The sequence below is a fragment of the Pseudonaja textilis genome, chromosome Z, assembly GCF_049901715.1.
Source record: "Pseudonaja textilis isolate UNSWEBS1 chromosome Z, rPseTex1.2, whole genome shotgun sequence".
In the NCBI taxonomy this organism is placed as follows: domain Eukaryota; kingdom Metazoa; phylum Chordata; class Lepidosauria; order Squamata; family Elapidae; genus Pseudonaja; species Pseudonaja textilis.
In genome coordinates this window covers 87,898,424-87,922,516 of record NC_142008.1, presented here as the reverse complement: position 1 = coordinate 87,922,516, position 24,093 = coordinate 87,898,424, and the positions used below count along the sequence as shown (strand labels likewise).

General features: G+C 35.2%; 2 protein-coding genes across 4 annotated transcripts in view; one reads left to right on the top strand and one right to left on the bottom strand.

Moving 5' to 3' along the window:
- Positions 1-24,093, top strand: part of MYO1D (myosin ID) — a 134,693-nt gene that overhangs the window by 96,930 nt on the left and 13,670 nt on the right. Inside the window, exon 22 of one of the 2 annotated variants that reach the window (XM_087916389.1) lies at positions 1,274-1,502. The exons of the other annotated variant lie outside the window; for it this stretch is intronic. Within the exon in view, the coding sequence (XP_087772515.1) occupies positions 1,274-1,346 (73 nt within the window). The 3' untranslated portion in view covers positions 1,347-1,502. Of the gene's footprint in view, positions 1-1,273; positions 1,503-24,093 lie in introns of those variants that run through there. 2 annotated transcript variants of the gene reach the window in all.
- Positions 15,696-24,093, bottom strand: part of CDK5R1 (cyclin dependent kinase 5 regulatory subunit 1) — a 28,451-nt gene continuing 20,053 nt past the window's right edge. The window contains exons 3-4 of one of the 2 annotated variants that reach the window (XR_015740094.1): positions 17,979-18,741; positions 15,696-16,848 (exon numbers count right to left, since the gene is read on the bottom strand). The gene's annotated coding sequence lies outside the window, so the exon portion shown is untranslated. Of the gene's footprint in view, positions 16,849-17,978; positions 18,742-22,007; positions 22,249-24,093 lie in introns of those variants that run through there. The other variant, XM_026718279.2, reaches the window with a different exon arrangement.

The window sequence follows — 24,093 nt, the reverse complement described above, 5'->3', positions numbered from 1 at the left end:
CCTCCCATTTAGAAGAAATTGGTTAGGGTGTGGGTTTATAAACCATAGATTACTCCATCTCATGTTTATCATTTAGGTTATTTAAAGATTCTAGGCTGTTCTGAAAGGAATATTTGAAGAAATGGTTCATAGTTAATTTTAGTCTCTTTCTTTAAAAACAGTTAGCTAAAGTTCCTAGTACATTTTTTGAAAAAGTCCACTCTTACAAATGAAGAGGACCTTCTTACAATAATTTTTCAATATAAACAGGATTCAGTGAGGCCCTGCAAGTATGGCCAACATTTGTATTCCCTGACAACTGTATACACATACAATACTTGAAAAATAATGGACTAGTTGTTATCCTGCAGAGGTTGTTAGGCCTCAATTCTCAGCCCAAACTAGAAAGGCTAGTAAGGACAGAAGCTGAAAGCTGCCACAACCACATACTGTCTTTCCAAATCTTTCTATTGCTGATTGACTCATGTGAGAAACTTGCAGAAATATATTACGTGATAGAGTCAGATTAGAAGAGGACCTTAAATCTCTTTTAAGATGTAGAACTTTTTTTAAAAGATAAATTACATATACTTATATTTCTTTAAAAGCAGAGAGATTACTTTAAATTTTAAAAATAGAGTGCAATAAAGAAACTGGCTCTAAAATTTTATTCTGATTCATGTCATACAAATCTACTATGCAAATCTACTATTTCATCATTAGTCTATTGAAGATATGCATTTCTTGGAATTCAGTAGGATTTTTTAACTGCTTCAGTTTTTGGAACAGTACAAGAAAAGCACTGTCCTATGGCATTTATTATTTTGGTAAATCCAAGTAGACAAAATGCTTGTTTTCTGTAGTTCTTTTTTCAGCATATCTTCATGAGGAACATGTAATTAAATCAGTCCTCTTAAAATCTGTTCAGATTTTACTGTACTACTCAATTTTCCTGTATGAGTAGTGACAGGAGATAACTGTCAGAGTATTGATGGTGGTGTTTTACTTTTGCTGACTAGCTGTACTTTTTGCTGATTGACCTGTCAGTTCTTCGACAGCATTCAATGTGGCATTGCATATTAAGAGTGTATTATTAAGCATGAAACCTAGCAATGCAGCTTTGGTTTTTTCCTCTAGTAAGAAATATGGTGGATATTTTAGTGGGGCAAAGATTATTTGCTGTGTTTGACTGTTACATTGGTCAGTACTTTCTGAAGTATGACAGGTGCTCATCTATCTTCTAGCGGGCTTAAAACGTGCTTTGGTAATAAGATAATCTGTTCTTTCCTTTCAGGCATTTGAAGGCAGTTAGGACTACTGTGGATAGCTTTAAAACAACAGAGCGGAGAAACTGTTGTGATATGTGAAAATATGTAAGAGTAGATTTATGTTGGAGTCTTCTTTTACTCCCCAAAATGCTGCACAGAACAGTATTGTTTTGTCTCCTGGTAAGTTACATTAAAAAGTGTAATGGAGGGGCTAAAATTCAAGATTGAATAACTTGAATACCTTGCTGAAAATGTGTTTAAGCTGCGTCGCTTCTTATTTATCCTTTCTTATATATATATATATACTGATGCCTATATCTTGGTTATCTAGGAAATCCCCTTTCCTCTAATTGGGAGAGTATCATTTTAACTGCTTACTAATTTTGAAAGTCAGAAAATCCATGACACATTAATTATTTGGTAGGAAAATTGTTTCCTGTATGTTTTGGAAAGTTAGAGGGAGGCAGGAAATGTCACACTTGTGACCCTTAAATAATTCCTCATTTCAATGAAGTGTTTTGACTAAACATTTCAGTGTCTAACATAGGTACCAAAGACTGACATACCTGAAACTCTCTGTGATAAGGAGGTTTTCATAAACTTCTACTGTCATATATATTAACGATCAGTGAATGGACCTGCCTAGGCAAGCCTATTTCCTCTAGTCATGAAATGGAAATTCCAGTTTGTTTGTTTTTTAACAACCAGCTGACTGTTCAAGAGATGTTGAGTAGTTCTGTGCAAATCCTCCAACCCCCAATTTCATGTTCTATTTTTATCCCTAAAGATAAAACCATTAGTATCTAACCTCCAGTGTTTTATTTACTACATTTATAAATGGCAAGGTTCCTAAAAATCAAGCTCTACTTGTGGTTTTAAAAGTTGTTACCAGACAGCAAAGAAAGCAAAGGCAACACCTAGTTTTCATTAGTTGTTTTGTTTGAAAACACATTTGTGATATTTTTTTTGGTTGCTGTTGCTGCTTTATATTTCTACTTGGATTATAGAAGTGGTGTCCAAAATAAAGCTGTTTAATTTTAGCTATGAAATATTATTAGTAGAAGCTTAGAGGCAAGTGTAGAAGAGGGTTATCTATGCCAACTGGTGGGCTGTGGCCCACTGGTGGGCCTTGAGAAAATTTTAGTGGGCTGCAGAGAAATCTCACCCCCCAGAGCACCCCCGCTGCCCACATGGCCCACAGGAATGTTCCCACCCACTCACTCCTTACCTGGCAAACTTGCGGGCTAAAATTGCTATTTTTCCTTTTTCTAACCATCATCTGTTCTGCTGTGCCTGGAGATTTAGATTAGCTAGGAAGCAGAAAATGGTTGGATTTCTTGCTTTCTAGCTAGTCTTTAGATCTTCGGCTCTGCTTCCCTTAGGACTGAAGGTTTGCTTGCAAGCAAATTCAGTGCAGACTCACGGCAAGCAAATTTGAGAGACTGAGGTAGCCAATGGCAGATAGATAGATCACTGAATGATTCTCTGAGCAACTCAATCTGCCTGCTTTGCCTGATTATGGGTAAAAATTGCTTTTTTTATAAAAACAATTCAATATTTACATACATGATGTGTTCTGAGTTAATTTTGTGAGTTTGCTTGCTTCCAAATTTTATGAGTTTGCTTGCAAGCAAAATTTATGTGACAGACAGAGCTAGCCAATGGCAGATAGATTTCTGAATGAATCTGTGATTCTGTGAGCAACTCAATCTGCCTGCCTGCTTTGCCTGATTTTGGGTAAAAGTTGTTCTTTTTTTATAAAAAAAATCAATATTTATATAAATATTTATAATATTTACATACAAGCCATGCCCAGCCAGTCACATGACCATCAAGCCACACCCACAAATTAGGCCACACCCACAGAACCGGTTAGTGGTCCCTGGGATCTAAAATTATGAGTTTGGTGGTCCCTGAGTTCCAAAAGGTTGGTGACCACTGATCTATGCCTTCGTTATAAGACAATGAGTAATGCCTGGCAGATTCCCTCCGGTGAAAAATCTAGGTTGCAGTTTAACAGACAGAAGAAACAAAAGGCAATTCATGGTGCAGCTCTCTATAAAAAAGAAACGCTATACATTTAATTATATACAAGAACTGATTGATTAATGTTCCGATTGATCTTGCATCAATCTTATTTGGTTCTCTTACTTCAGTTATTTAGGTATCTTTTTTCTGGATACATTTTCTACAGTGTAGATTTTTTCTATAAATATATGATGTAACTTGTATGGATTTGTTAAGTGCTGGGACTACAAAATAAAATATCTATAATTTCTGAACAGATATCATGATTCAGTTATTAATTTCTCTTTAGTTTCCTGGCTTTAGTTTTGGATGAATGTCAAGATAGGAAGCTGCATCTGGGCAGCTGGCTACATTTGAGTATCATACCATGATATTAGCAGCAACATACCTCTATGCTACAGTGATAGATCTCTCCTATACATTGAAGCATTCTTCCTATTTTGAAGGTGGCTGACCCAAAATATCTCTAGTTTAAGTAAAGATAGTAGTAGTTGTGAATTAAGCTATAAGTTTGTACAGTAGAGGCAAAGCACTTTGAAGTAGGTATCAGATTCCAATTTGCTCTGGAGGTTGGGTTCATTTCTGAATCTGATCTCAAGTGAAGGACTATTCCCTTCTTGGTTCTTTTTCCCACAGAACATGCAGTGAATTGCACAAGCCAGGAACATCTAAAACCCTTAGACCTTCTCTGTTCCATTGTCTTTTCTTTTTCTATGTAGCTTACCACAGATTCCCTAGCCAGCAAGTTGATTAACAGCCTCTCATTTTCTGTGGACTCAACTGATTTTACCAGTAACTGAGGTCAAATAGTTATGCTGGTCTCCAACAGAGCATCCACACATTATAATAAAACACACTTAGTTCGCAGAAAATCCTTGACTGAACTCTTGACATTTCCAATTAAAAGGTCTTGGGTAGCAGAAGTAGGGAAAACCCACCTTTGTACCCATGGAAAACAGTTTATTGTAAAAATAGATTATGCTAGGCAAGGAAGTCTTGAGTCAGTGTAAATATGTTTTATATACAGGTTAAAAATATGTGATAGGAAAACAAATGCATAGTTGTATTTGCTCTGTTCACCTAGAAGGTTGGCTAACTCGAGTTATATAGCATTTCATTCTGCTGATTCATAAGAGGTGGAGATAACATCATGGAATGGCTTCGCTATCTATGAGAACCAGGTTGGGTGGTGGTACAATTAAGTTCATGACAGATGCCCTGTGGGAACTGGCATTAATCTAGCCCTTGTTAATTTCCACTAGAGAAGCAGTACTTCAAAGCAATTAAATGCTGAGCTGGTAACACTGACAAAAGCCATTCAGTTAATTTGTACTTTTTGGTATAATGAGAGTTCCAGAAGGCAGGGGAGGAGGTAATGCCCTTATTGGGGATTGCCACTTCGTCTCATTCCTCACCTTACTCTATACCGAATAAAGGTTTTGAAAATGAGGGGCAGAGATCCTACTCGCATTATTGAATGATCGTATGGAATTATTAAATTATTATAACAATGGACATCACCTTGGACACTTTAAAATCCAAGATCCACTGAATAATATTTTGATTAGTCCAATTGGATATTTACAAAATAGTTACAAACTTTCACGTTTTAAGAAGTGGTTATTCGGGCAAGGCAGAAAACAGATTAATTTTAAAAAATGAGAAATTGTGGCTATGCATGCAATTACATTGTTAGATATAGTGATGGAAGCATGGGCATGCGTGTTGGGTGTTACCAGGTGAAAATATGATATTGAACTATATCAAGGAATCTTCTGGAACTTACTGGGAAAAAGTAAGCCAGCATATGTTCTGAAGTTATGTTTTTAAAAATATAAATTCTAGCTATTTAAAGGGATACCCCCTTCATCTAAAACAATATCTAAAGAACAGTTTGTCCATATATTAAAGCTAGACATATTACTAGTATTATATTGCTATTAAATTATTAAATTGCTATTAAAATAGTTGCTCTTGTGAAGAGACATTCTCCATGCTAGTAAACCAGACTGAGAGCACAAGGAAATCTAATTATCTTTACTAATTTTTTACTGTGAAGTTAAGAATAATTAATTTCTGGAAATAGCTCAGTACCTGAACATCTACTTGAATTGACTTTGGAGACCCAATAATTTATCCTCTCCAAAGGCTTTCAACGTTTGTAAGTACAGTACTAGGATTTCAGAAACAGCTATTATATTGCAGTGGACTAGAGCTTTCCTATCTGCCCTTCTAAAAGAGTGTCATCCCATCCTATGAACCAATGGGCTATGGTGGTTCATGTGATTCAGACACTTGAGTCAAAAGACCATTTAGAGGTCGACAGCTCAACAGTTCAAAACCTGAGACTGCAAGCTGCATGGCAAAATATGCTTCCATCAGTTTGTCCCAGCTCCTGCCAAACTATCAGTTCAAAAGCATGCAAATGCAAGTAGATAAATAGGTACCACTTTGGTGGGCAAATACCAGGACATGAAAGGTGCCTCCTTGGGAGTCCCCTTGGCAGCAGTGATATCACTAGCTAATCCTTTCAATCTGGAAGTGCCTTGGTAGGTGCTTTTGACACGAATGTAGTAGTATTAGTAGTAGTAGTAGTAGTAGTAGTAGTAGTAGTAGTAGTAGTAGTAGTAAAAGTATGAGCCTACTACACCAATGCTTTGGTCTACACCATGATTTACATTTCCTGCCCCTTAGAAGTGAAAATGGTATCGCAAAATGTTAAACTCTGTCCTTGACTTTTAGCAAGTGTGTATCTCTGCTTTAGAATAATACTTTTGAAAGCCACAAAGGGAGGGGAGAGAGATCTATGTTTTGATCTGGGTATACCCTTTCTTGGTAAAAAAAAAAAAAAGCTTCAGTTTTTGTTAGATGTGGATGAAAAGTATTCACCTTTAAAATTAAATGAAGCAGGAATATAATTGAAAAAAGTTGTTCTCTACCTCTCTGAACCATGAGTGTTGTTTTAAGATATTTAATACATATGTTCATCTTGTTTGGCTTTAAAGCCCACAGATTTAAGCAAGCTACAAGGATCGTGATACATGTTAGAATGAAGCTACAATGCACTGTGAACTGAACTTGTGAAATGTTTTTCAGAAGGTTGGTCATTATTGAATTATATTTTGGCTCCCCATAAGCTCTATGCTGTGATTAGTGTTGTTGAACTCTATGTTCCCAAAAGATTTGCAGTGTTTTCCAGTGTAGATTTATATACATATATATAAAAATATGATGCTTCAAATAAAGAAAAATAAAAATAGGAATTTGAGTATGTTCAAAGCAACAATAGGGCAAATGTGGTGGGTTAAAGCAGGGATGGGCCATGCTTGACCATTGATTTCCCTTTTTTTCAGTCCTCAGAGTTGTCTTTGATCATGACTATTAAAAGCGATTTACATTTCCTGCCCCTTAGAAGTGAAAATGGTGTCGCAAAATGTTAAACTCTGTCCTTGACTTTTAACAAGTGTGTATCTCTGCTTTAGAATAATACTCTTGAAAGCCACAAAGGGAGGGGAGAGAGATCTATGTTTTGACCTGGGTATACCCTTTCTTGTTAAAAAAAAAATGCTTCGGTTTTTTAAAAAAGAAAACAGACAGCTGTGCCTGGGTTATTTGTGCCCATGAAGTAATTTTATCTGTGCTTAATGACCCCGTAAAGTGTCATTCTGACCTGGATAATAGATTTTTGTCTTCTTGTTAGAAAAACAATTTTGCATGTGGGATGATTAACAATTAATGTTAGAAAAGGATTGTTTTGCTTATGTATTATAATATTTATTCAAACTAGGAAGGGATGATTTATAATAGATTATTTCAAAAATAGAATTGTTTCCTGAATAAACTGGCATTGAAGATATAGAGGATGATGTAGCCTATTCCATTTGGTAAAATTTTATGAGTTTTTGATTTTTTCGCTGAAACAGTTCAAATCAATCTGTTCCTTATATTTATTTATTAAAAATAGAGGATATGGATTATTTAGATTAAATTAAAGGCCTTGATCTTTTTCCAGAGACCAAGTACTTTAACCGATATCAATTGTCCTTTGCCATACAGGGAGATCTACCTTACTTTAAGCTGAAGGACAATTCCTGAAGTACTGTAGGAAACAAACCGCACTGTTTCATTTATAATGAATTAATTGATAACAAGACCTATAGAAACAGACAAATGTCTAGACTGCATGTTGTGCAATAGAAACTGTGATGCTTAGCATTGTGAATATACAGTATTTCCTCTCTGGGAGCCAGTTGCCAGATGACATTGATGATGCTGGCAGAAGAGTCAGTGGGGGATCTCATGCTAATCAGAAAATATATATCTGTATAGTAGAGTACACATTCATTTTAAGATGGCAGTGGGAAAAGTTTATATCTGAAGCCCCAGATAATACTGCTACCTATTAATATCTGTTGCAGCATGGCCAACTTCTTGTATATGTTTCTGAGTTCTTACTGGAAAGCAGAATTAATATTGGAAATTTAGCAAATGAGTAATCATTACTTAGTCTTCTATATTGTTTGCATGCTTTGGTGGCATAGCTCATTACTGTATTATCTACTTTCGTCCAGCATTTAAACTGATTATGGGTGAGATGTCCTACGTCACTTGGAAAACAGGACAGTAGAAGTGTGATTGTAATCAATGAATCATAGCCTACATAAGCATTTTGATAAAGGGAAAGGAGTCCTGGTTCAGAAAATTTTCCAATACTGGAATATGAATTTGAAATCAATCAAAGCAAACCAAAAGCAGTAAGAAATTCTGACTGTGAATTGCCAAGTGAACTCTCTGCAAAATATTTTTGAAATGTTCACTTCCAGTGCTGAGATATCTGACCCAAATTAAAGCTAGGGCCTTCTGAAGTTCCTTTAGGCTAAATTTTAATCATGAAATATTCTACTCTAATGCTTTTAATTGTTTTGCATAATTCCCAAACCTTAGCCTTGAGATTCAAAGCAATTATTCTCACAATTGCATTGCACATACTTTGTTATATACATAAATCAGAAGGTAATAGATTGTACCCCATTTCATCTTGGGTAGGGATAAAAATATATGGATACTATTGGATCTGACAGTACACAATCAAGCTAATTAAGTCAGAAGAATACCCCATTGGTTTCCTGCACAATGGAGTATTGACTAGTCTTCTTTACACTGATCATTCCCTAAGTGATGCAGTGAGAAGTTACAATAGCAATTTGCCTGCTTCTTGATTTAGAGGAAGAAAGGTCTTATGGGAGTTACTGTTCTGATTCCATGTGACTAGGTTTACATTTAATAACACCCGGGGTAGGATTCAAATTTCTTAACAACCGGTTCTGTGGGTGTGGCCTAATTTGTGGGTGTGGTTCGGTGGTCATGTGACTGGCTGGGCATGGCTTGTATATACATATTATAAATATTTATATAAATATTGATTATTTTTTTTAAAGAGCAACTTTTACCCAAATCAGGCAAAGCAGGCAGGCAGATTGAGTTGCTCACCGAATCACCGAATCATCCAGAGATCTACCTTTCTGCAGTCAGCTACCTGAGTCTGTCACATAAAATTTGCTTGCAAGCAAACTTATAAAATTTGCTAGCAAGCAAACTCACAAAATTAACTCACAACACACTATGTATGTAAATATTGAATTTTTTTTATTAAAAACAGAGCAACTTTTAACCAAAACCAGGCAGAGCAGGCAGGCAGATTGAGTTACTCACAGAATCACAGATTCACGTAGAGATCTGTGTTTCTGCCATCTGCTACCTGAGTCTGCACTGAGTAATAGAAGCTTCAGGCACAGCTCTAACAGCTGAAGGTTGGGGGGGAAGGAAAAATAGCAACTTAGCAGGCAAGTTTAATGGCGTGCATGCCTGGTAAGGAGTGAGCCCCAGCCAGTGACATGATTTGCCGGTTCTCTGGCAGGTAGAATCCCACCCCTGGTGAGAGTGCGTTTTGCACGTGCGTGTACACCATTTCCTTGACAAGTGGGTGTGCAGTGTTTGAAAATCCTCTTCTTTCCTGCTTTTTCAACCTCAGCTGTTCCTATAACATTTAAAGAGCCACTGTAAAGTGAAAATTTGGGGGTGGGGGTGTTTTTTTTTTTTTGGTATTTATATAAGTTGACTTTGAGTAGTCTATACCGGGGTGTCAAACTCACATCATCATGGTGTCATCATGTGGCGTATCAGGACTTTCCCCTCCACACCCCAAACTGGGTGCGGGCATGGCCAGCACGTGATGCATCTGGCCTGCAGCCCACAAGTTTGACAGCCCTGATGTTTTCATTCTTGGTGATTTGATTCCAGGTGGTTCACATGTAAATAAGATCAAAAGGAATAAAGTCATATAATACAACATGAAGAAATAAAAGGTAGGAACTGGGATAGGAGCAAAAACAAACCCACATTACTAAAGCGACTGTCAGTTACTGTCATCAAGGCCTTCCACCAGCAGTGTGACAGAATGAAATTAAATAAACAAATGTTAAATATCTTCACTTTTCTTCATACCCCCTCCCCATGTTTGGTGGAAAAAGAAAAGCTTTGCCTGGTTTCTTTTCTTTCTGAGGTCACAGAAAATCGTTTTTGTTGATAAAACAGAAAGGTATAGTTGCCTTTAACAGGAACATTTTTTTATGAAGAAGCTTTGTATTCTATCTCCACAAACCTATATACTGAGTTGAAGAGGGGATAGCAGAGAGAGTGACAAGCCTTTCATCAGCAGCAGAAGCACCTTAGAAGTTCCTGTGACTCCTAAGAACATGTGCAGGATCAGTTCATTCCCATCAAACTTGACCTCAACATGTCAACTAAATGCATCTGCTGTCATATTTAAGAAAAGAAAGGAACATAATAAAGACACTCCTATATGAATTGTGGAATGAAACTAGGACATTAGAGTGCCCCAAAACTGCCCTAGATATTTTTGTGGCATTGTTGACTTGATAAAGGGAGAAGTGCTGAACAAAATACTGTTTTTTGCTGCATGGTAATTACTGCCTTTTCTAGGATACACCTTGCCTTTTATAAGAGAAAAGAAATTTGTTTTTCCACTGGAATAGTAACTGCAGGTACATTTCATTATATTCTGCTTCTTTGTCACTGAGAGTAAGACAGCTCAGGATGCTTCTCAGGATAGAACAGTTTGATGGAATATTTTGGAGGCTATTAGATAATTGATGACTGCCAAAACCCAAAAGAACAGCAAGATGAAAAATACCAAGATGTATATATTTCACACACATGCACGATAAGGCAATTAATATAATAATGGTAATTTAGAGTAAAATACAAATAAATAAATAGATGAAAGTCAAAATTTTCAACTATGGAGAACTGTGTAGGGTGACCACCATATTGATAAATCCAGAAAGAATCCTATTCTGGAACAACTCAGCTCATTTGACCACTCTAGAAAAACTTTTCCCAGTTCCAGAAATATTAGCAATAGCACTTAAACTTATATACCATTTCACAGTGCTTTACACGGTATACACATAGCCCTCTCTAAGCAGTTTACAGAGTCAGCATATTGCCCCCAACAATCTGGGTCCTCATTTTACCAACTTCGGAAGGATGGAAGGCTGAATCAACCTTGAGCCTAGTGAGATTTGAACTGCCAAACTGCAGGCAGCCAACAGACAGCAAAAGTAGCCTGCAGTACTGCACTCTAACCACTGCACCACCAAGGCCCTTATATGAATTATAAGTTATATATTTTAAATTTTTCCTACAACTTTATATTACGTTGTTGTTATGTTACTGTTATTATTGTATTAACCAACACTGCCTGTTGCTTTTTATATACTGCTCAAATTTACTTTCTCCCCTTATTTTTTCCCCAGATTTTGATCTTGTACAAATGTAACATTTAACCAAGTTAATACAAATTGTGGTCTATGATAATATATGTATATCAGGAAAGCACACGGCTAAGTATTTACCAGGAAATCATTGACAACTAGAAATTTACCGTAGGGTAATTGTGCTAGCTGAATACATTATATTATCTCCTTTTCTATCTTAAATGACTCCAAAGAGAAGGGGATATCCAAGGACATTTCAAGAATATGACAGAGGAAGTTTCTGAGGAAAGTGACTCAGGCAGTTGAAAAAAAGGAAGCACTTTTATGTTGGTTTATGTAAGCATGAGAGTGACCTATTTCTACCCTGACCCTCCTGCCGACCCCCCAAAGTGAGGCAACAGTATGGACAATGGAAGCTGATTTTCAGTTTTCAACACCACAAAGTTACACCAGTAGTAAAATGGGCAGATTTCAGTGATGTGATTTTATAGCATTTTTTTTAAGTTTGGGAAGATTTTCCTGAAGATACTTGTTTGCAGCCTAGAAGCTTCTCATTCTCATTCTTAAAACTTCAAAAGAAGTTCAAGAAAGGGGGTGTTGAAAATGATGCCAACTTGCTCCAGTTCTACCCAACAAGAAAGCTGAAAAATGACAATAAAGAGGCTGCTTGTATGTTTTACCTTTCCATCATAACCCTTCCAGTGACCTCACTATATCACTAGGTGACCCCTGACCCTTCAGAAAATTATGAGGATCAGTTAAAGCCCTGTCCCATTCTGGTCAACGACCAGTATGTCAATGACATGCAGCATAAATTCTCAGAGAATGTTACAAAAATACAACATTTATCAGAGCTTCCTTATTAATATGGTTGAGTATCTCTGGAAATGCCAATAATCTGACAGGACCAATGACAATTTTTCACACCACCATCTCCACCCCTTGAGGGCTAGATAGTTGATTTCTGTTGAAACAAAAATTGAACTTCTCATTAGTCATCAATTGTGAGTTACTTGTCTCTAGCTATATAAACTTCCAAAACTGTGTCAATGGCTACGCCCTCCTGTGTTTAAGGCTGAGTTTGCTTGGTTTGTTTTTATTTCAATTCAGGAAATGATAGCTTAGTGGAAAGTGAAATTTCCAGACTATCAGCTCTGAAAGTTTCAGATCAATGTGTAGGAGTTAAAAACTGTGTGGGAGAGTACTAAAAAATTATCCAGAAAATGTCATCAGGAGACCTATGAAGATCTAAGGATTTGGAATATCAAGTTTTCATGAAGTATAAACATTAAATCCCTACTTAATTAGTCTGTGAGAAACACGTTCTTATTTGGAGACAAAAATGTTCATGAAAAGAGATGCAAACTCTGTAACATATATTTTCTTTAAAACAGCCATCAAGTTTTTCTGCTGAAATTTAGTAGTACCAAATTGTTTTGCTATTGGTGAAAACCATTTATCACCAAGTTGGTGGATATAATGATTAGAAAAGACTGTTGCTTAAAGATTTTTATATTTTCATATTTTATTTTAGTAGTTGAATAAATTTTCCATAAGTTGTATTTGATAGTACTATTGTTAGGGATAATCAAAATGGCATACATGTTTTAAGCTCTCCAAAACCATTCAGCTGATTATATAGAACGTAGGAAAAGAAGTAGAAACCATTTCTTCAAGTGCTTTAGGTAGAATATTTCCATTTTTCTATGAAACTGCTCAGTGAGGTAAATTAGGCTGAGAGAGAGCAACTGGCCAAAAATAATCCATTGAGTTTGTATGGCTGAGGATGGATTTAAACATGCATCTCCTTGGTGACAATGTCTTAACCAACGTCTTAACCTACATAACATTCAGCTTGTTTGGGGGAAGTGTGTGTGTGTGTGTACACACACACACATGCATACACACAGAGTCTTAACCTCCGTAACATACAGCTTGTTTGGTGGAAGAGTGTATGTGTGTGTGTGTGTGTGTGTGTATACAAATAATTTTCACTCAATAATTGTGTCACTTAATGACCACAATTGGCTCTGACACTTCTGTCATTAAATGAAACGTGTGCCCCTACCAGAATTTGATTATAGTTCTACAGTAGTTAAGTCACCTGCAGTCACTAAGAATGATTTGAAACTCACTGCCAGCTTCTCCATTGATTTTTTTTCATCAGAAGTTGGCTATGAGGTTCACAAATGGAGATCATGGGGCACTTTGACCTTTGTAAATGCGGATCAGTTGTGAGGCACCAGCATCATGATCATGTGACTGTGGGGACAGTGTGACAGCTGTAAGTTTGAGGACATAAAGCTACTTTTTCAGCACCATTGTAAATTTGAATGGTTGTTAACAGGGCAGTTATTAACCAAGAAATACCTGTATGTAAAGAAATAAGAAATTAGAGGAGGTGATCTTAATTCCCACATAAGATTTCTACCATTCTTACATGTAAAGAATGACACTATATAAAATGCTGGTAGGTTTTAAATATTCATCATGAAATATTTACCTTAATGGACTACAAGGTTGTAAAAAGGGAGTTTTATAATACCAGTATCACCCCTTCTCCCAGGGAAGGGATTGGTAGTAAGCCAGTATGGGAGACAAAATGCAAAGAATGGAGGAAATCACTTAAAATAATCATAATAGATTAAAAATATTGTTGATGAAATAGATTTACCTTTGGTAGGAGGACTGTTAATGATAGTGGAAGATGCTGCAGTTGCGTGGGGGATGGGGAAGATGTGTTGAGTTTGACAATAATTACAAGTCCAGTGCAGAAGGAAGATCTCTAAGCAAGAGTGCTGGTTTCCATAGCAACAACATCAGTAGCTGAATGACTTTCTATCACACTAAGCTGGTGATTTAATGAGTTCATTACTGAATTCCAGTGGAAAACATGAAAGCCTGGGTGAAACATTGCTGCTGTAGCTTGTGAGTCACTGCTTTGTGTGTGTACATGAGAAGAGAGAGAACCGCATACAAACACTCTAATATTTGAAACAAGCTTTATTGTAGCAGAAGCTAAAGGATAGGTCAGCCACCACACAGCTCCTCACTAAATAGTAACCAATACTATGAATCTATAATAGGCTGTAAGAAAATTTGTGTGGGTCTGGCATGAGGAGAGGGGACTTTAAAGAGGAACACAGAGCTGCTTGGATAACCAATGCTTGACTGACACCCCACCCCCCGCCTAAATAACAATAGCATGGAATGGAAGGCTGAATCAGCCTTGAGCTGGTGAGGATCAAGATGCCGTACTGCTGGCAATCAGCAGTCAGCAGAAGTAGCCTGCAATTCTGCATTCTAACCACTGCACAACCACGGCTCTCTCTTCCTGTTTTCCAATGGATAAGAAAATCCCTTTGCATCTCCTGTAGAGTTAGTAACTCTGCGGATGATAGCATATGGATTAAAAACAAAAATAAGGAAAAATACAATAACAAAAATTCAAAGGCCCTTTTTGGTTTTTTTTTAATTGACCGCTCAGAAGTCTCTGTAACAAAGCAACGTGTGGAAAGATTTGCTGCAGTAATGATAACTAGGAGATTCTTCCACAGTCTTTGTTGGAAATTTTCTAAACATTATTCAAGGTAGGTTCTAGGTGATGAATCCTCCTATCCAGAATTAGCAAAATAAGATATATGCAGGCATAAACCTGTAAGAAGGAAGCATTTGACTGTGGTGTACAGTATTAGTTTTTGTATGGGTCTGTTTTTTTTTAAATAAGAATTTTTATTTTTAAACAAACATACAGAAACAAAACATAAAACCATCTTTCAGTTACATACAGTGTGTCGGTCGGTTACAAGTCTACAAGAGCTACATCTCTGTAGTCCTCACTTATAGTTTGTATAAATTCTCATATTATCCATCATATATATATATTCATATATATAATATATATAATATATATATAATATATATATATATATATATATATATATATATATATATATATATATATATATATATATATATATATATATATGATGTGTGTGTGTGTGTGTGTGTGTTTCTTAAGTTTTTGCAGGTATTTATATGTATGGTATTCAGCTTTGTTCAGGTATTTTCCCACGTCATTATAGTTGTGCTTTTAAAGTTGTAACATTTCTCATCTGCCGTCATCTCATCTGCCATCATCAGGCTTCTGTATAGAATCTCATCTGCCATCATCAGGCTTCTGTATAGTGATCGTCGAAACTTAAGAAAACATATACTGTATGTGTTTGTGTATGTGTATATATACACAGTGTGTGTGTGTGTGTGTATATATGTGTGTGTGTGTGTGTGGGTGGGTGGGTATATAAAATCATTAATCATTTATTTGACTATAGCTATTATTCCATCATTTTATGCAAGATATTCAACATTTTAGATTAATTTATATTATAACATTCCTTACTTGTCATAAATCCATCCAATAATAATACATCGTAATGTTGTATTCTCTATAATTCTATTATCCTTATATTATAAAATTATTGATAATAATTATTGCTTGATAATATTACTCCCAATTAGGCAGGCCAAATCCTCCTCTTATTCTAGCATCTTGCAATAGGTTTAGTTTTATTCTCACCTTCTTTCCCTGCCAAATATACTTCAACACTATTTTATTCAAATCTTCAAAATAATCTTTTCCTAACCTAACTGGAATTGTCTGGAACAAGTATAAAATTCTAGGTAATACATTCATCTTAATTGTTGATATTCTCCCTATTAATGATAGTTGTAAATTTTCCCATTTTGCCAAATCTGTCACAATCTGTTGTTTGAGTTTATAATAATTGTTCTCTTTAAGTGTACCACATCTTGCTGTCCAATATATCCCCAAATACTTAACCTTATTTGTGACCTGGATCTTCAAAACTTCCGCCAATTCTTCCTTTTGTTTTGCTAACATATTCTTTGTCAAAATCTTCGTTTTATCTTTATTTATTTTCAAACCTGCTACCTTTCCATGTTCCTCTATCTTTTCTATCAACTTAGATGCTGTTTCTAATGGATCTTCTAAGATAAAAACCAGATCATCTGCAAATGCTTGTAATTTATATTCTTCCTTTTTAATTTTCATTCCTTTTAATATCTTTTTCTTCTCTAATATTTCTGTGTAGTACTTCTAATGTTAACACAAACAATAGAGGTGACAGCGGGCAACCTTGTCTTGTCCCTTTCTTTATATCGATACAATCTGTCAATTCCCCATTTATCATTACCTTTGCTGTTCGTTTATGATATATAGCTTCTAAAGCTTGAATACATTTCTTTCCAAAGCCCATCTGCTTCAACTGAAATAACATAAATCGCCAATTCATATTATCGAAGGCTTTCTGAGCATCTAAAAATATCAAAGCCATTTGTTTTTCAGCATGTTCCTAGTAATATTCCAAAGTGTCCAGAATTATTCTCATGTTGTCTTTGGTTTGTCTTTTTGGCAGAAACCCATTTTGATCAGAATGAATAAAGTTATTCAAATACCTTTTAAGTCTTTCTGCCATTATTGAAGTGAAGGTTTTATAGTCTGAGTTTAGCAGGGAAATAGGTCTATAGTTCTTAATTTGTTGTGGATCAGCATCCTCCTTTGGCACAAGTGTAATATATGCGTCTGACCACAATTTAGGTGTCCTCATTTTTAGCATAACTTCATTCATAACTTCTAGCAATGGAAGATTCAACGATTCCTGTAGTGTCTTATAAAATTCCGCTGGCAATCCGTCCGGGCCTGGTGCCTGATTTAAAGATACTCTTTAAATTCTATTATTTGAGAGAACACCCTAAGGGGGGTAAAAGAAAAAGTTAAAATTGAAGACAGAAGAGGTTAAACTGCGAGATTAAGCCTGAAGTCAAACTTAGTGTCTTTTTTTTTATTGCTGGATTTTTCACAGATGCCTTTCAATTTTAAATTGGACTTTTTTTCCCCTTATAATCCTTTTCAGGTGATAGATTTTCTTCCATTTTCTTTTTAGTGTTTTATTGTATAGTTTCCAATGAACTTTATTTTTAAAAGTACTTCTCAATTTTCTTTGGATACAAGGGGAAGTAAAAGTAGAGGACAATCAGTAATTCTGCCACCCAGATTGTTTTTTTTTCTCTCTCTCTTTTTTGAACATTGTTTTTCCTCTCTCTCTTTCTTTTAAGTGTTTGATAAATTTGAATAACAAGAGCTGGTGCTTAACTTCAAGGACTTTGAGCCTATTTGTTAATAAGATAGAGGGATGAGCATGGAAGAATGTTATTACAGGTGCTCCTCTGGGATAAGATCAGTGGCCGGAGTCTGGAGTTGAAGGAAAGCTTGGAGTTGAAAGGGAGTAGATTGTAGTGACCTTGGAAAGAGAGCTGTAAAATCTGGAATTTAACAAAAGAGCCTTGGAGATTATATAGTGGCAGTGTGTTTTACTTTCCCTTTTCTGACAGAAAGCCTGTCTTTTTTTTTTGTCTCTACTTCCCCCCACCCCATTTAATTATTTTCAAGTATAGAAGAGCCTGAAGAATTGTATGGGTCTGTTAATGGTTATATTATAGCTTTTTTTTTTTTTTCAAATGACTTGGATTTTTTTTTTTTAAGTGTAAACATCTCAAATTTTTATTCTATAAAAATTCTGACTAACTTCTAAGCAATATGCAGTCTGCCAACAATATATCCCAGTCTAGTTCACCAAATTAGAAAATATTGATTCTGATACTGATTCAATTTTTATAAATATTTAAGACATTATTCTAAATTTTTCAAGTCCTCTTTTGGTCTTTTTTCCCCAAAACCTCATTTGTGATTCCTCTCCTTACTTGCAAATTTCAAATCATCTGCAGTGGCAGAACAGCTGGTAAAGCACAATTGAAACACTTGGATGTGTTGATGTGGATAGTGCTACAATATCTCTTTCTGTGTCACCATTGAAAAACTTACCTTTTTCAATAGAATAAACACTGCTGTTCTTCGAAGTGCAGCCCAGTACTGTGCAGGAAGTGAGTGAGAGAGAGAGAGAGAGACAGCAAAGAACTTCACCAACCCTGACGCTAACTACAAAAGTTAACAGTTGGTTTGTTGAACCCTGGTAATCTTCCCTCCATATCCGGGTATATGCAGCAGGAAGACTATATAGAACATAGAATAATAGAGTTGGAAGGCATGTCAGAGGTCATCTAGTCCAACTACCTGCTTAAGCAGAAGACCCTTTACCATGTTGGGCAAATGACTCTCCAATTTCTTCTTTAAAACTTCCAGAATTGGATGCAACATTCCATGTGTGGTCTCAGCAGCACAGTATAAAGCAGTACTATTACGTTGTGTAATTTTGAAACTAACCCTCTGTTGATACAACCTAGGACTTCATTAGCATTTTTTGGCAACTGCAGCACATGGCTGGCTCATATTTAACTGGTGATCCCCTGGGATATCTAGATCCCTCTCGCAGTTGCTACTGTTGAGCCTGGTACCATGTATTCTATACCTATTCTATATTTCTTACTAGCTAGTCTGAATAATGTGGAGTTGCTTCCATTTCACATAATAATGAATCTCTCACAATCACCGCCCTTGTCCACCCTCTCGTGGGAATATCTTCATTTTGTTGATTCACTTGCAGTTGAAAGTTGTTCCTAATATTTTGCAATAGTAGAATTATGTTCTATTAAAATATTCTCCAGTCTGACCCAATTTTGTAAAGGTTCTGTAAGGGAAAAAAAAGAGGAAGTGTTTCAGAGAAAAGTAAAAATGACAGATTCACTCCATTCTTTAAAAAAAAGTATATGCAAAATATATATATGCAAAACCCTGAAGCAAAGATATGTTTGAAAAACTGCAAATATTTTGTAAATAAATGTTTTTCTAGTTTCTTTTGTGGTCTGGTGATTAATGCACTAGGCTAGAAAACCATGAAGAAAATGGCCCTGGGAACTAAACCAGCTGTGTTACTTTGGCCAATCATTCTCACTCCTAGCAAGCAGGTAATGGCAAACCTCTTCTGAAATCTTGCCAAGAAAACTGCAGAGATTTATCCAGGAGGCTGACAAATTGACTTGAAAGCATACATACATATTTTTTTATTCAGTACTGTTGCTTGAAAATGCTTTACTTCCAGCAAGAAATATAAAGGAAATATAACATATAGTTTAGCTGATTCAATATAGAATAATATAGTATTAATAATTCATTATATAGTAGAACCACTGGTCATGAACGTTTCTGACCATGACCAAATCAGGTTCCAACCAAAACATTCACTTTTTTTTTTTTTTGCAGCTGATTTCCCCTTCCGCGCCATTTTTTTTTTTTTTTTGTAAGCGCCAGATTTCCAAAAGTAGGTTCGGGTCACAACCAAATTGGGTTGGGACCATAGTTATGGAATGAATTATAATCATGACCAGAGGTTCTACTGTATATACACCAGTGTGTCCACAAAAATATAGGTATCTGTCTATACTTAAATAAAAAGATGAAAACAATTTTCATTTTGCTTATCTCTGGTGAAATATTTATTCATATTGTTTTTCAAATGGTCTTCATGCAAATGAATTTGGTTCCTAATATTGTATTGCTACTTGCTTGATATCCCTATTCTAAAATTAACTTAAATACCATGGATCCTAGAAAAGGAACCAAGCCTTCTTGACTAGAGTTCAATGGGTTTTAACAAAAATGCAATCTCTTTTCTGATAACAGTTATAAAGTCTTATATGCGTGGTACTGGATTAGAGAAAAATATGCAGGAGTTGTTAAATTATATCAAATGGATCTAGGTTATACTTTGAAGAATAGATTCAGAATGTACATTTGGTGCCTTTCATTTTGCAAGTTGCAATTAGTTCTATATGTATATAAATTCTTAGAAGATTTGAAATTTGGACAGATTCATTGTGTGGAATTCTGCTTCAGTCTCTTGAGTTGAATATAATACTAAGTCACAGAACTATGGTGCTTATAAAGTAGGACAACTCTTCCCCCAATTACTTTATTGCAATAATTATTGCTACAAAAAAGAATATGAACATTACAGGAAGTGTCATGTTTTTGTTCTGTTATTTTCACTTTGCAAAATATGGTTTTGTGGATTGCTGTTCAGATAAGACACACATTGTAACTTGCAGTATGCTAAACAGATTAATAGTCTTTATGATTATATAAAATTTCTATATTTTGTATACATTGTGAAATATTGTATTTTTGTGTTTTCATTCTCTCTAGGGGAGAACATCAAAGTTAGTTTTCTTTCGAAAATAGCAAAACTTCTGTAAATAGAAATAGTTTTCTATAGTAAAGCTTTTTCAGTTTGTGGTGTACATATTTGCGCCAAGATAGGTGAGACAGGGTTGCAGTTTATCTATCATAGTTTGTTCCTATATTAAAGAAAGATAATTTTTATCTTTCTTTATTCTTGAATTGATTTATTGTCATAGTCTCATAGTAGCTTATGTTATGCATATTTAAACATTTCCTGCTAATTAGATTGAGTTCTATTGTTACATAAGAAATTCACACATCTGCATTCTGAACTTGTCATGATTTATAACAGAAAGACTTATGAGACCTCGTTCAGCAGGTTGACATCAGGCGGATCATTTTCTCTAAGTCCTAGGAAGGAGGAAATGACAAACTATTGCTGAAAAAGTTACCAAAAAAACTGCAGGGACTTGTCCAGGCAATCACCAGGAATCAAAGGTGCAAAAACAAACAAACAAATAATAATATGAAGCAATTCTGAAAAGAGACAGCAAAATTCTCTTGTTTGTACTTTAGACCTAGGATTCCTAATACAGTGTAAAATTAAAATAAAGCACATTTGAATGTTGGCCTTGCATGTAGAAAGTTCCCAATCTTGCAGTTAGCCATCATAGGAAAAACAGAAAAAATTAAACTAGGCCAGGTGGATAGAACAAAGGGTGTTTTTTTTCTTTTACTCCTAGTGTTATCATTTCACTGGTGCTTAATAAATAAACCAGTTAATCTCAGAAAGAGAAGAGAACAATGTTATACTGTATTTTCAGCTGTTCTGCATGAGTTCAACAACAGCAGATGTCTATTATCTCAACCTTCTTTGAGGTATTTTAAATACAATATAACAACTGGCTTCTCCACCCTATTTTGGGGGCTGCTCCAGTTGGGAAATTAAGTATTTATTCTGATGGAATGGTGTGTCTAAATTGGGAAATGGCTATCTCACTGGAACCTGTAGGAAAATCCTTATAAAATGAGCTTGCTGCTTTCTTGGGAGGAGCTATTTAGGGGGGAAAGATGTCTTTTGATCCACCCAGAACTCTCTTTTTTTCTTCTGTTTATAAAGGCAACAAAATTTCCAGATTTAATCAAATTTTCCCTGTCATTTCACAATGGATTGAAAATATTCTATTTAAAACAGCTTTAAAAATATAATTTTGAACCTACTCAAGTTCAAAAAAAATAGTTCTTTTCTTATACCTGCTTTTAAAATATTAAATGATGTGTTTCTTAATATTCCTGAAATATATGGTTTTAATTCTAGGAATTACCTTGGATATTTCTATTACTATTAGCCAGGTATTGTATAACCTACCATTATTTCTGCCCTTTGAAAGTTAAGACATATGGCAACATTATGCTATTTTCTCTATTAGACATCTTGAAAACATATTTTATGATCCAAAATCTACTGTTAAAAACTGTTTTAATAATAATTATAATATAAATCAAGTTCAGCACTGCCTTAGGTCAGCACTAATAATACATAGCTTATAACACCTATTATTATGAAGTAAATATTTTATTAGAAGAAATATAATCTTATAAGACATTCTTCACTTTCATACCTTTTTAAATACTTCTTATTTTTATTTATGGACTAAAATTGATGTAGATGTGTGGTATAAAATTTTTACATTTTAGAGTACTAAGGCTGAGGGTTAATTTTATATTATATGACATCAACCTATCTCAACTCAACACATCTATAATATACCAGTTTGGATAAAGCTTCCTGTGTAGGTGCTAAACTCTACATTTAGTCTTGTTATATTTGCTGCTACATAGATTATTACTTACATGAATGCCAAAGAAAAATCTTGTAAGACATAAGAGTGTCTTATACATGTTTATGCATAACTGAGTAGAACCTGTGCATTTGTGTGTTGTCCTGGCCACAGTAGTCCGGATCTAACAGCATGTAACAATTTAGCATCTATCTTTTTGAACATTTAATACATACCTATCAAGAACAAGGAATGTCTCAAACTCATTCTTAAAATATACATTTTGATATTTTTGGGGAAACACTTTGAGGGGAGGTTGAAGCAAGTTAAAGTAGTCTCAAAATTTACCTCTAGATCAGGGATGTCAAACTCACATCATCAGGGCAGTGTCACGTGACATATTGGGACTTTTTTTCCACTTCTCTAAACTGGGTGGGCACGTGGCCAGCACATGACACATCCATCCTGTGGGTCAGGAATTCGACAGCTTTGCTCTAGATACCTCTTAGCCATATATGATTCTTCAACTACATGCAGAAGAGTGTACATTTTTTTGAAGAGTGGGACTTCTTTAATTCTTCAGAACCTCCTGGGATCTTATCTTGCAACTCTAGCAGCTTTTATAAAATATGGTAAATAGCATTTTCAGGAAGCATTGAAATACTGTAATAACTTTGAAACAAAATGTTAAGCAATTATTCTAGTCAACAGTTTTTCCTTTATAATTCATTTTTCCAATCTTTTGGTGTCATTATTTTTGTGCTTGTTGCTATTTGTCTATTTTTCTTTCAGTTTTTGCTGGAAAAATGCATGAAATTAGATTTTGCTGCTTTTAGAAGTGTTTTTGAAAGGACAAGGAAAATATACCTTAGTGATGTTGCTGAAATAAATTAATTACTGCTAAATTCTTAAAAATTGCACCTAGAAATTCACTGTAGATCTTAGGGCGGGTTACAAAATCCTTCTAGTATCACTTAGTCATAATGATCTCAATTCCTCTGTTCCTGGTTTCCTTGTTAGTATTTTATCCTTTATCCTAGCTTACTCACAGAACAGACTATCTAAAAGAATTTTTCCCCTCTCAATGACTGCAAATATTATTATTTGTCTTTGATTTTATTTAGTTTCAGTGGTAGGTGAATGCAAAGTGGTTTCTCTGGTTCCAAAATAAATTCCATAAGTGTAGATCCATCAAATTAACTGAGGATATACATCACAGCTAAGTTATGTTCCACTGGTATCATGGGTCCAGTAATGGTTAAGTCCAGATCTAACCCATTATATAATGCATTCAATGTAGAGGTTCAAGGACTAAGCTACAAGTCTGGTAAAACTTCACCTCATCCATAAAGTTGCTGGATGAGTTTAAAAAATATCATTCTCTCAGACTCAAAGCTGTGGTCCTTTAATTGGCCTAATTCAAATAATATTTCCCTTAAATGAAATTAAATCCAAGGTGACCAGCATAAAACCAATGATAGTTACATAATTATATAACTATAAGCAACATATTACTTTTATTCAGTTTTTTTAATTCCCATTTATTTGTTAGCCATTTATAGGTTGTCCTCAACTTATGACCACACTTGGGATCAAAATTTCAGTCATAAGTCATTGCAATTGCAAGTCAAGGCATCATGTCACCAGACCTCATTTTTTTACCATTTTTATGGTGTTTGTTTAGCAAATCACACAGTGGTTAAGCGAATCCACTCTCCTGAATGGGTTTTTGGATTTTTTGGTAACTGGGAAAACAGGTCACAAATTGCAATCGTATGAGAGTGGAATGGTGAAACCAGTTGTAAATGCAAGATGGTTACCAGGCAACCAAATTGTGATCATGTAACCATGGGGGTGAATGGAGTTGACATTTTGTGGGGCTGAAAGTGTTTAATAGCCCAGAATGCACTCTTTCTAAGACCATCATAATTCCAGAGCATTGTGAAACTAATGGTCATAAATCAAGGACTACCTGTACTTAGCACAAAACAATGTTTGAATTCAAATTAGATCAGAGATAGACTTTCATCATTCCCCCATTTCTGCTGCTGCCCTAGAGTTCGGCCTCTAAGATTACATCA